Genomic DNA, 13,707 nt, shown 5'->3' on the forward strand with positions numbered 1-13,707 from the left:
TGACAATATGAAATTATCCTTCATAACATCAATTTTCATTCCATCATCCTGATGATAAGCAACATGTAGGCTGTTATCAAAATCATGGCAAAACAACATACTGACATCTACAGTTTAAAAAAGAAAACACTAATATCTGTTTTTGTGTGAGATTGACCACCAGATGTAAATTTGATTATGATAGTAGGGCTTTTAATTTGGAATTTAAATGAATAGACCAAGGGACAGCAAGAAAAAAAAATGCATGAAAAGAAAGAAGCTGTTGCAGAATTCTTTAAAACCTTCATGCAATGCACATGGCAGCCAAAATTCATATGGCATACATAATTTCCCACAGGAACTTCTGGAAAGTGGTCAAATTCAAACCAATTACCTCAAATCTTGATCACAGTTTCACAAAAGAAGGCATTTTTTCTCTTCTTCTTCTTCTTCCTTTATTTTTTTTTTTTTTTTGCTTCCATTTCAAATGGTGATGACTATTGCTTGTTTTGGTCCCACTATTTACGCAAGAGAAATGAAACAGTCCCAATATAGAAAAAAAACTGTGCTGAACAAAAACATAAGAAAAAGAATGACATGTTGTTGTTGTTGTTGTTGTTGTTGTTGTTGTTGTTGTTGTTGTTGTTGTTGTTGTTGTTGTTGTTGTTGTTGTTGTTGTTGTTGTTGTTGTTGTTGTTGTTGTTGTTGTTGTTGTAGTACTGCCATTTGGGTAAGAACTGTCAAGAATCCTGCTGTTCCTCAAAGGCAATCACATTTTGCTGCTTGCAACCAGGCAGACAAGTTCTTCCCATGGTAACTACACTCATTGTACCTTGTCGATGTGAATTATTCCACCCTCTATCATCTTAAATAATCAAATTGCCTCACCTGGGTTCATCAGATAATTAGTTTAAAAGTACTGACAAGCACTGACTAAAACTTGTAAATTCATAATAAAAAGACCCATTACAAACAGTGGTGTTGTTCTGCAAATGTAGAACACGCATCGGCAATAGTCCTACACGAAAATATCAAAAAGTCAGATCATTCACACCAAGTACTGAAAGAATGCCTTCGCACAAAATAAATACTTGTTTGCATTGATTTCGGGTTCAAAAAGTCCATTCTCATTAGAATAAGAGCTACGTAGAACAACAACATACTCTACTGAAATCTAACTTCAAGAAGATTGATCTTCATCCTACGTCTTCAGAACAAACGAAATCAAATTTACGCTTATCATGGAAATATGACATTTCTGATTCCCTCTCACGCTGCTTCGCAGATAAGTAGGCCTACAATTGTGTAGCTGTCTGAGGCTTTACTAATGAATAAAAATCTGTGGCAAGGTAGACTATTGCCAACTACGATGAAAATCTAATCTACAGAATGAAGTTGGGAGGTAAATGTTTTCATGTCAAATTTTGCGATATTGATAGGCCCTCAGGAAAAAGTTACCACTGTGAAACATTAACAACGAGGAACACGGAGATGCATAGGACAGTATAACGTCATCATTTTCTTGGTATGTCATCATCTTCTCCATCTAAAAATCACTCGTATCTATGGTATATGATGTCTTCATTCAAATGTTGCATACTTACAGTAGAAGTGCACAAAAAATATCCATATCAAAGACTACATCTTTTGGTTTACACTAATAAACATAAATATCAAAGTGATATTGACTCTGCTGTTTGTGAAATTGCAATAAGGATGGAGAAAAAAAGTCTGCACAGGTTCTTCTGTTTTGTGTTTTGTTTTTTTTTCTTTCTACTTTTGAGGTCATAGCTTCTGGCTCACAGATCACAAGATCTATGAAATAAGAAAATGCTGTCTGTAGTCCCACATGTAATGTCTTGGTGTTGGCAAGAGTCAATTTGGGTGAAGAGGCTGGCTGTATGCAGCGGTGACTGCAAAAGGAGATCAGTCCAGTCTTCTAGATATGAATGATAAGAGAGCGGTGAGAGTAAAAGAGAGATACAGCCCTGTATGTTCCGACATTCGACAACCTTGCAGTTCTGGCACAGTGAGGAGATCTAAACGTCTTTTTTGTTTTTCATCATATTTTCTTTTCTTTTTTTTTCTCCGTTGGTTTAGCACTGTTCCTCGGCTCTTCACTTCCCCCCGCAGAGAAAGCACCACCGTCATTTGGTCTTTGCCGTCGATTTCGTGCTTGAACTCGACGACGCCGGCGAGGGAGATTTGATGCCGCTCTTCCTTTCCCCCTTGGCTCCCCCGTGAGGGTTATTTGAATTCGGGTTGCTCCCTGCTTTGTTGCCCGCTGTGCTGCCCACCGTCGCCGCCGGCGGCCTCTTGCCGTTCTGGCCCAGCGAGCTGGTCGACGACGATGTCGTCGACGACGTGGAGGAGCTGTTCTCTACGTTCTTCTTTGACGTCGTACTGTTGCCGTTGGTGAGGGAGTCCCGCCTCTCGTTGCTGCGCTTCTTCTCCTCCTCCAGTGCCTTCGCCATCTCCGAGTAATACTTGAGGGCGTACCGCACCGGCTCGATTATATGACTCTGAAAGTAACAGACACAGAACAGATGCAGAACAAAGCTGCTAGACTTGTCTACATGACACCTAAACACACACCAACTGCCACTCCTATTGCTCAGCCACATTGGTTTAGAATCCACGCAACACTTACAAACTTTTAAGCTCTTGATAACGACAAAGACATTAGCTAGGAGGGAAGTGTTTCTCTGTACTTCACAAACAGGCCATGATATTGCATATTACCCATTCCTTTTGTGTGTTCAAATGAGTATTGAACAATCTCCACACTCTCCCCTCTGCATGGGTAATATTTCTTTCTTTCATTTTGATAGGCCTCCTCCACCTTGGACTATTTTGAATTAAAGGAGAAGTCCACACAATTTTCACAATAGCTATTCATATCATGTAGTACATAAATCGGCTGCTCCATTTTAAGATTTGTGGAATTTAATGTGGTCCTTGAGCAGAGAAACCAATACCGTGAAAAAACCTGAAAACAAATTTCACTGAACAAGGATGGTGACATAGCAGCTTCACCATAAGAATGCATGAGTGGGGCTCACCATAAGAATACAATCATGTAGTAACGTAATCCGTTACAATATCTCTTGCTTAAAGGGGAAGGCTAGTAACTGATCAGTGGGAATCAGTGGAAATGCTGGGAGATGATTGTTCCAATCCTTATGGGATTCATTCAAGAGTTCATTGTATATCTATTGTTGTGTGAAAATGATTTGCTTCAGAACAGTCTCATATTCAAGTAATGTGCAGATTAATGCTCCGTCACTGACCAGGGACGCTAACCTGGAAGCATTAAACTGCACATTACTTGAATATGAGACCATTCTGAAGCAAATCATTTTCACATAACAATAGATATACAATGAACTCTTGAATGAATCCCATAAGGATTGGAACAATCATCTCCCAGCATTTTTACTGATTCCCACTGATCAGTTACTAGCCTTCCCCTTTAACAAGGTCACCTGTGTAGAATTTATGTACAGTGTATGCTTTCTCATTTTTGTTCTGCTTCCTTGAGCCCCCACTCATGCATTTTTAAGGTGAAGCTGCTATGTCATCATCCTCGTTCATCGTGATTTGTTATAAATTTTGTTACATTCTTATTCCTCATCCCCTCTGAAACTCTGTACCTTGTATAATCAATCAATAGTTGTTCAAATGTATAAGTCTACAAATCAGCCAGAGTTCTCCTTTAACAATGTTGAAATTCAGAGCCTTAAACACTGTAGGTATTATTTGTTCCAAGTTCATTGTGCCAATAACAGCCACAAGGGAGAAGTAGCCTGGTGGTAACACGTCACTGCCTGGAAAGCAGTGGATGACAGGTTGGAATCCCACTGGTTTCATTTTCCCCGACATGTTTGTTCAAATTGCAGATCAGCAGTTGTGATCTTAAAACATACAGGGGGGGGGGGGGGGGGGGGTGGGGGAGGGGGGGGCGACATTTGATAAAAATCTGTTACAGTACATCTTTTTCCCTTTGCATATTAAATAATCTCTTTCTTTCAATGAACTCAATACTCCCTAGCATCATTAAGGGCATCTGAGAGTGTAGCCCTCACTATGACAACGATCTGCCAGTCACAAAGACTGAGTTTATGGTTCACCACGTGGTATTAAAGTCCTTATAAGGACTGCTGGAAAAGGAGATAGTAGACAAGTGAAGAGGGAGAGGTGAGAAAGGAGAGACAAGATGGAGGGTAAGCGAGAGTAGAGGTATTCTTTCTTGAGAATGTGTGAGCCCTGAAAAGGACTGTGAACCAGAAGAAAGGGGCAAGGAGAGCGAAGAGAGAAGAGAAGGCTCGACATTCCGGACAGTTTGACTGTCCGTCCTCGGGAGAGGACAGCCAAACTGGTTTATGGGTTTATGGGTTTTATCGAGTAATGGTGCCCTCTTGTCAAGTTTGAAGAGAGTAATGGGATGAGTAATCTTGGCATTTTTTTTTGACACTGTATGGAAACACGAGTCCAATGAAATGACAACAAAAGTTTGGAGAGACAACAACAAAAAGAAGAATATGTAAACTCACATCCAGTTTAGGTAAGAGTGTCCCCAGTGCCTCGAAGAGGGGTAGCAGCACAAAGCGGATGAATCCCGTCTGGGAAGAGTGCTTGGTGACCTTCTCCCGGTCCATGAAGGGTGCAACGGGGAGCCCCTCCAGCTTCTCCATGTCACTCTGGAGGAAGGATGCAGAATGGATGCGGGGAACAAATGAGATGGAAGAGAGGTACACATTGGCATTAGTTGGTGCCAGATAATGACACAGTTATAATCAGAGTGCAAGCAAAATTATGATTTAACAGCTGACAAAATACAAAACAACACAAAACCAAGCACACAAAGGGGAAACTATCCCACAAAATTCACCTAACCTAATCAACCTGTTGAGGACTACGTAGTCCCAGTATAGTCGGGCAGGTGTACTGTACATGTATGTGAAAACCAGGTGTTACAGCAAAAGTAGCTCATCCTCTGGTTATAATGCTCTGATTGAGGAACAAGACATTAGATCTAGCAATCATATATAAATTCTGTCTGCTTCACTTTTTCTCCATGAAGCCCAAGAAAGATGCTTTTCTCTTTTGTGGGTACATATTAAAGGTGCATGGTCCCGGTGCTTTAGTCAAATGCGTACGCGGGCGCACGGCGCAAGTTTCCTATAGAGACCTACGCTATCTACTCCTCTTTAGCGCTTATGCTTTGGCCCACTTCCCCGAGTCCGAAGAAGTCCGATTCACTGTAGTCAGTGGTCCGATCACAGTTTGGCTCATGATTCGGCTGAGGGGGATGACAGCTTTAGCAAACTTCTTTTGTGATGTCATAATAACAAGCACATAAGCACGCAACCTGGCATTACTACAGGCTGCGCGATGCGCAGAGAAAACAACGACGGCAACGTTACTTAGCAGCACCTACGCACTTTACTCTTGATGACAGCTCAACTTCGGTAATCTTCGTATCAATGCTAACGGTGATTGGCAGTATCATCAACAGCGCCCTCTACACTACTGGGACTATGCACCTTTAAGTTCCATGACAGTTCCTCTAGCAACAAAAGCTCCCATGAAACATCTCCACGCTGCACCAAACATGACCCCAACCCTAATCCTAATCCTCACATCAATGTAAACCTAAAACCCTATCACAACCCTAACCCTGGCCTTAAGTCCTTGGCAAAAATAAGACTGCATCATTTATCACAAGAGTAAATGTTGTGTCACTACATATTCATACAGGTTATGAGAGTACACAAATATAGATTGTGTTCACAGGAGGTCCATGTCCATTTCACCAAGCCTGATATTCTTATTAGAGTAATCATATGTGACCCGCGACAACGGTTTCAGGCAAAAGTCGCAAGAGCAAATTTCCTCCTAGGCGGGGTACAAAGATCTTTATCATTATTTTTGTCGATTTGGGTTTTTTGCAGAAATCGAATCTTTGATATGTTTTCTACATCTACTCTACATTTCATAGCATAAGACTACGTTTTTCCTATCGAAAATGGAATTTTAAGCACCCGATGTTGGATCGCACTCGTCAGTTTCGAGCTTCTTTCGAACGCCGCGCCAATATCCCCAGCGTTGCTACGGCGCAAGGTCTCGCATGCGATTGGCTGGTGCGTCTCACACATTTACATAATTCGTCTTTCGGAGACACCAGTTGCAGCCTTTGGGGAATGCTTTGTCCACGCGTGCATATACGATTACATGCTCCATTGTTCTTGCTATAGTGGTTTATACGCTGTATAGTGCGTGCTCTTCGTTTGGCTTTCTATCCAAACTATTCTACCGCAATGTTCGACAACGGAAGTGAAACAAATATCATTTAGCACGACATAATCATGTGAAAAGAAAAAAACAAGAGTCTACTTGTACATACAGTAAAAATTATGACAGCAGACTGACTAAAGGAAAGGTAGATGAGAGGAAAGGAGAGGTCACATGAAACCAGTTACAGATATTCAAATACTACACATCAAGATCGCACGAAACTGACGTGTTTGTTTGTTTGTTTTAATATAATTAACACCACCGAACAAGGCAAGATATGCACGGCTTGTGAAAGCAAAACAAACAGGAAGCGTGACCTTTGCCAGCACTGGCATTTTTCTGCCTTCAAAATGGTCGCCAATGATAAAGTCAAATCAACAACAATGAAAACGCGACTCGTAAATGTGTGGATTCGCCACCCGCTCCTGTTACATGCACATGGTCATGGCGTGTGGATGCCATTGCGTAATGCATGCACCATACACATGTACACCATACGTGCAATATTATTGTATCCGCTATCTTGAAAGACGTAATGGTATTACGAAAAACAAACCCGAGCGAACCGCATTGTTTTTCGGCTCCATACACTGAGCTCCTAGGGAGGGTGCCCGGGAAATTTGACTCTCTCAGTGAGCCAATCAGAAGGCGATGTGGTTGCTAGAGGCGGGGCTTAACATCGATTGGCACCATCGTACGGATGGGTGATTCTCACCTCGCATCGCCGCTCGGACATTGTCTTTGAGAAAGAGGTGAATCTTCAAAGCCCGTTTTCTCGCAATTTTGTCAGGCTAACAACTTAAAAAGTGCATTTTATTTCGCTTTCCATGCCAACTTATGGTGCCAAAGAATGCAAGTGTTTTATATCAATGCAAAGCTTAGGAAATGGGCAATGTGATTCAGTGAAAAAATGAATTTTCAAAATGCCCGACTTTTGCCTGAAACCGTTGTCGCCGGTCACATATGAATACAGTGAATTCCTCAGAAACAATATAGTTTACAAGCCAAAAAAACCCCCACACATTTCACTGAAGTCAACATAGGATTTGCTTGTTTGTCCAATTGCTCTTTACCAAAGGCTCTAGCCCCACAGAACAGAAATGCAAATCTACCAGTTCATAAGTCTCTTGTGTGTTTAATCTATTTCTTTCTCTTCTTTTTTTCATACCAGGTACTAGCCTTGATCTACTGTCCTCTCTCTTTAACTGCTGCAAGTTGTAAGCAAAGAGAGGTGAAGCCAACTGCATCAGTGCAAGGGCCATTGGAGATCTGCTCGTTATTCATGAGCCAGTAGAAACCTGACCAGCGCACCGCTCCTAATGAACAATTCAGCACTGAATGATTCAGTGAGACACTTCGACCAATGAAATTGCTTGATTCGCCCAACGACCATCAGAGCAAACTGCAATGTGTTATTTGTGACACTGCATTGTGGTGTGCTGTCTGCAATGTATTTCCACCTTTTAACGCACTTCTAAATTGACTTTTGTCATCCAGCCTGCATAAAAATATATATACAGGTATATTGTCATACGATAATACAGCCATATTCAGGCAATCACCACAAACCTGGTTGAAGAATTCTTGTAGAAGACAGTCTATCCACGGCTCTGCCACATCCATCGGCCTCGCCTCATTGGAGATGTCTGCTACCTTGATGCATATCTTGGTCAGCTGCATGGAGTGATGGTCAAGAAATGGACAAGAGAGATTAAACAAAAGCAATGTCCTACACATGGCTAATACAAACTTGGTAGGCTATAGATAAAAACCTGAAAATGGTGACTATGACCAGTTAATGCAAAGATGTGCATTACCACAAGAATCATTCTGGTCAGATGTTATGTCAAGTGGTCAAGAGATGGCCAAAACCATCCAAATCATCACCACTGGCTGACCGAAGGTCAAGAATCGAGTACAAGGTTCAAACACAAAATGGGCATAGACAATGACTGCCTTTTGTAAGGTATCAATCTTCTGTCGCCATGGCAACGGATGATCATTTTTTTCAGGAGGTGATAATGCTGAAAATTGGTTCACATTATCATCTTTCTCCCTAGGGACACTCTTTGCCACTCCGAGGTGTTCATTCTCACTCCTAATCTGAATTCCACATTTTTTACAGAACATCGCTGCATTGGTTGCACACCATCTATCAATATCTCCCTCGATGTGAAACCGACTCCAACTGCATCACCCCACCATCCCAGCATTCCATAGTTTCTCCCCATCCTGAAGGATCAACTTTTCAATGAACAGCAAGCAACTCATCTCTCTCCCCCCCCCCCCCCATGATAGCTTCACTGGCATGCTCTATTTCTTGTAATTACAACTCTAGATGTGCCGGCGTGATGTATCGATGTGACATAGATAAATTGACGCTGAGCTCCAAAGATGCGGCGCATTCAAGTATTTTTTGAGGGTGCTCAACAGAGACTATGAGAGAAATAGAGCAATGATACACACCGACCTGGACTTTATTTCTAATACGAGACAGCAGAATGTGAAAAACACCACACCCGTTGTCAAATCAATCATTCCAGACATGTAATAACTGGGATGATTTTCATTTGATGTGACAGCTTTTAAGTAAGATAAATGGGTGCACTGTACTAGGTGTGTCTCAAAGGTTAAACTTGTGTGAAAATGAGCACAAATGGGTAAGCTTCAATGCCCACTGCACTCACTAGACATATTACACATTAAAAAAAAGTTGTACTGCCTTTATACCTATAACAATAGAACACACTTGTAACTCTTCGTGTGCCGTGTTTGCATGCCTGACTCAGCCAACGACTTGCCAACTTTGCACATTTCGCTTAAAGATAAAGTCAGGCACAAATGACAGATGGGGAGAAAGATAGAGAGAGGTATAGATATAGGGAGAGATCATACACAGTGTAGATGGAGAGGCCTACAGATACACTACACATTCAAATCAATGGATTTTTTCCGTCTAGTTATTTTTATTGCAACCGATTGACAAATTGCCACACACTGACGTAAATTAGCACCCAATTAATCAGTGTTCACCGCAGTAGCCATCATGATAAAAAATCACGGGCATACATACTAAGGCGGGATTCGAACCTACGGCCTCCTGATCATCGGACAGGCGTCCTATCCACTAGACCACCGAGCTTCCACCCGACAGCTAGTGTTGGTTCTAATTGTTTATAGCATTGCTAATTGTTATAGCATGCAGCGGCTACTGCATATTTATTCAAGTTAGTGAAATTCCTGTACTGAGTTGTTTTTATTGCAACTGACTGACAAATTGCCTGACATTGATGTAAATGATAAGATACACCAAACAAGTAGACATGACTGTTGTGAGAGGGTTTCGTAGACAGATGGACAGATAGATAGACTGATAGATAGATAGATAAACAGATGGATAGATAGACAGATACATTGTAGATAGATAAACAGAAAGATAGATAGATAGATAGATAGATAGATAGATAGATAGATAGATACACATATAGATAAAACAGATTAACAGATAAACAGATAGATAGATAAATAGATAGACAGATACATAGATACATACATACATACATAGTTACATACATACATATATAAATACATACATACATACATACATACATACATACATTCATACATACATACATACATATATACACAGACAGGCAGAGAGAGAGAGAGAGAGAGAGAGAGAGGGAGAGATAGCATCCAGGAGAAAAAATCCTATGAACATGAAGACATGAATTAAATTGACTCGGGGAGAGACTGATGAATGGACAGACAGGTAGGAACAGACAGACAGAATGTAAGAGGAAGACAAAAAGACAGAGATTGATAGATGAATTGATATAAAATATGGTGGATACAAAGCGAGAGAAATGGCAGAAGGTGGTAAGTACAGGCAGGGTGGAAGAAAGAAACGCAGAAACACCATCCTGCTCTCATCAGGGGCAATATTGATTTCCATCGCCTGTGCTCTGATTGGCTCAGGAAATGGGGGAATACCCATTTCCTGTTGTAGACATGGACAGCACCTGCTCATTGAATACTGTGTGTGTGTTTGTTTGTGTGTGTGTGTCTGTGTGTGTCTGTGTGTAGTTTGAGACTGAAGTGCCCGCAAACCCCACTCTACAAAGATACTCTTCAGATAATTCTCTGCGGGCAAAGTCAGTGGTTCATCAGATAAGACCCACATGATGATATCTCTCTAATATTTGCTGGACACTTCACTGTTCTCTGCTTTCCATACCAGGAGCTCACATGATACACGCAAAGTGCTCTTTCAAAGAAATAAGAATAAAATTATGAATATATATAAAGCGTCTAAATACAAAAAAAAAAAAAATCAAAATAATTTGAGAAAGCTCATCATCAAATAGAGACAAATTAAATGTTTTCAATGATACTGCGCTCATTACAGACAAGAAATATTTTTGAAGATGTTATTTAGGCCACCCCCTTTGTTTTTCAGCACTTTCAATCGAAAAAATCTCAAATTATTGAAAATGAATTATGTTGGCTTTTACATGTATATTCTAACTCTTCATACATGTTTTTTGTAAGCATACCTCAAACATGTTCAGGGCAGCTGTTTGCCATGATATATTATTCTAACTGACAATTCTGCAATATTTTAAAGATACCATGTAATAAGGGCAACTTCATAGATAAGTTAAATCACCCAAAGCATCCTTCTTATCCATGTGCCACGAATAATCATTATTCAAATCCCAATTTTAAGTTTTCAAAGAGGACGGGCTGCCATGTGATTAGAAATGAGGTAGCATCCTTATTCTGACGTAAAATGGTGATTGCTGTAATGGACGTGGTTGGATGCAAAATTCAAGCAGAAAGTCAATAGCATTTGGAGGCTTTCCTGAAGATTGAATCACTCTAAATGGGTTGCATCTCCCACAAAGGGCTTGAAACAAATAAATAAAACAACTTACACATTTACGACAGCAATGGCCCTCCCCCCAAAAAAGGAGGAAAAAAAATCATTGCAAACTACGTTCACTCTGAAAATGTGTGTCACACGACACTCCATTAAGTGGGCAAGCCGTCTCATGTTACGCTCATGAATGTGCACGCACGCGTACGCGGGGGAAGAAATTTCACATCGTCGCCCCCTTCGTTCGAGAGCGTGACTCTCCCGCCAACGGTAGCGAGGCATCTCCATGACTCTCGGGGAGCGGCACTTTATACGAGGAAGTAGCCACCCCCATCCCCATTTGCATGGCATCCTGGGAATGTGGAGAGTACTTTCATTTTTTTCTAACCCTTCTATATTTTAAATGTCCTTTTAAAGGACATAAATTACTCAATCCAACAGGTTCACTGCAAACAAGTTCTGAAAAGTGGGATCTCCTTGGAAACAGTGATTCTCTCATTTGCTTTGTAACGTACAAAAATTTCAAGAAATGAAGAATTTTATCGTCTCAAACTGATCCAGTGACAGGACTTCAAGCAAATCAGATTGATCTCACAGAAAATACCATTGTATGTCCAAAAGTAAGTCCTCATAGACAGGCCATGTAGCATTCAGACACATTCTTCCACATCATTCGGCTTTTTGATAGGTGGGTAAAACAGAACTCTGATATGGTTAGAAAGAAAGAAAAATGCTCTGCATCTTAAAGAGGGTACAGTCTTCCCCTGGAAGCCTTCCAGACTCCCCTATAACTACATCTTCTGTCATCAAAAGCAGACTTTATATGAAATAATTACTAAATTCTAAATGGCCTCACAAGTCTCCTACTGAGCTACACACAATTCTTGAAAAAAAAGGTTTCTGTTTTCATGAAGTCACCAAGAAAAGTTTATAAATTATTTTTGCACCACATTTTTGGTTGGTGTTTCAACAACAGAACAATGATAGCATTTCTATGGAAATTGTTGTGAGAACAATATAATCAGTGGCGGGCCCAGACGGGGGCACATCAGGTGTGTGCCCCCCCCCCCCCCCCATTTATTTTTGTTAAAACAGGAACAAAAATAAAATGGAGGGGGGGCACAACCTCCCCTTTAATTTTGTAAAGGCGTCCCACCCCCCACCCTTTATGGAAAGATCCGTCCCTGATAATTGACTACAAAATGAATTTGCTACACATATTTCCTTTTTTTCATATATACTGACGGGAGGAGGGTTTGGGAGTTAATGACAATATCATCTCTTTGAATTTACATTGTACATGACAAGGTTGTAACCAGTTCATTAAATTATTCAGGGAAAAAACACTTAAGCAATATATAAAAAAGAAAAAGGTTCGTATATCATGCTTGATGTTGCTGAAATCTCTGCCCTACTGCTTGAATGGTTATATCGTGTATACTCTATTCAGTAAAATCAACCTGAACATGATAAGCCACTGTCGCTTGAACTGAAACTATAAGATACAGGTGGTACTAGTAAACATCACATGGGCAATCAGCACTCATCCAATTACAGTTTGTTCTTGCTCTCCAGACATTGAAATAAAATGAAAACCAAAAGGTGTAAAAGGCACGTCACAGACTGTGGTTAATCCGCCGGCGTGACGTAGGCAAACAACGATGGCGACAATTAACTGACCCACGAGTTCTCGTTTCCCGCGTCCAGCTATTTCGTGCAATCTACGCTTCCCGTTCATCTGTCCATTGTCCTCTTGTTGCCAGGCAACCAATAATCACCACTAACCACGCAATTCAATCTTCGGGAGCTTGACCATCTGCCGGGGGGGGGGGGGGGGGGGGGGGGGGGGGGGGGGGTGTCCTTACTCGAGTCGAAGGTCAATTGACCAATCAGCAGATGAGCATGTAATGAACGACAGATGCTCACGACGACAAAGTATACAATCCCTGCACACAGGTGTCTTCCAACACATCGAGCAAACACTTGTGGTAGAAAACTTGCCCATGTAACCCTCCAGTGTGCTCAGCAATTATTCTGGAGCGTTATATACAAGCCACATGAGGAGAACTTTTACACAACAGTCACAAAAATGATGAAAAGAAAAACACTTATAAACAGTCACAAAGTTTGAAGTGGGAAATTTAAACTGGCTTGACATTTCCATTCTTTTTTTTTCCGGGTACCCCTGGTAAGGCTGATGCACACCAACTTTATATGCATGATAACGTCAGCTGAGAACCAAAAGGGTGCCACTGTGTTCTAAGATCTGAGTGTAAATAAAAACGAAACAATCCATTCCCATGAAATAAACAAGTTATTTCATCAAGAGGGGGGTAGATTTATAAGCATTGTTCCAAATGCAGGGTAAAAAAGTGCCCTTGTGGTTTAACTTTCAACATTTTTATACTGACAATGAAAATAATTTAAAATTGACATCATAATATAGAGGATATTGAGCTCTTCAATAAGATACCAATAACTCAATAACCTTTTCTCTTTTTGTGTTACTTTTATCCCCTTACATCAAATCTTCTTCACTGACATTTTGAAGC

General features: G+C 40.8%; 1 protein-coding gene across 1 annotated transcript in view; it reads right to left on the minus strand.

Moving 5' to 3' along the window:
• Positions 1-2,073: 2,073 nt before the first annotated feature.
• The window catches only part of LOC139713187 (high affinity cGMP-specific 3',5'-cyclic phosphodiesterase 9A-like), a 267,383-nt gene continuing 255,749 nt past the window's right edge, over positions 2,074-13,707 (minus strand). The window contains exons 11-13 of the mRNA XM_071624937.1: positions 7,846-7,950; positions 4,533-4,679; positions 2,074-2,501 (exon numbers count right to left, since the gene is read on the minus strand). Of these exons, the coding sequence (XP_071481038.1) occupies positions 2,127-2,501; positions 4,533-4,679; positions 7,846-7,950 (627 nt within the window). The 3' untranslated portion in view covers positions 2,074-2,126. The remainder of the gene's footprint in view (positions 2,502-4,532; positions 4,680-7,845; positions 7,951-13,707) is intronic.

Source organism: Diadema antillarum, unplaced genomic scaffold (assembly GCF_040938485.1).
Source record: "Diadema antillarum isolate AM-2024a unplaced genomic scaffold, OU_Dant_1.0 scf00000043, whole genome shotgun sequence".
In the NCBI taxonomy this organism is placed as follows: Eukaryota; Metazoa; Echinodermata; class Echinoidea; order Diadematoida; family Diadematidae; genus Diadema; species Diadema antillarum.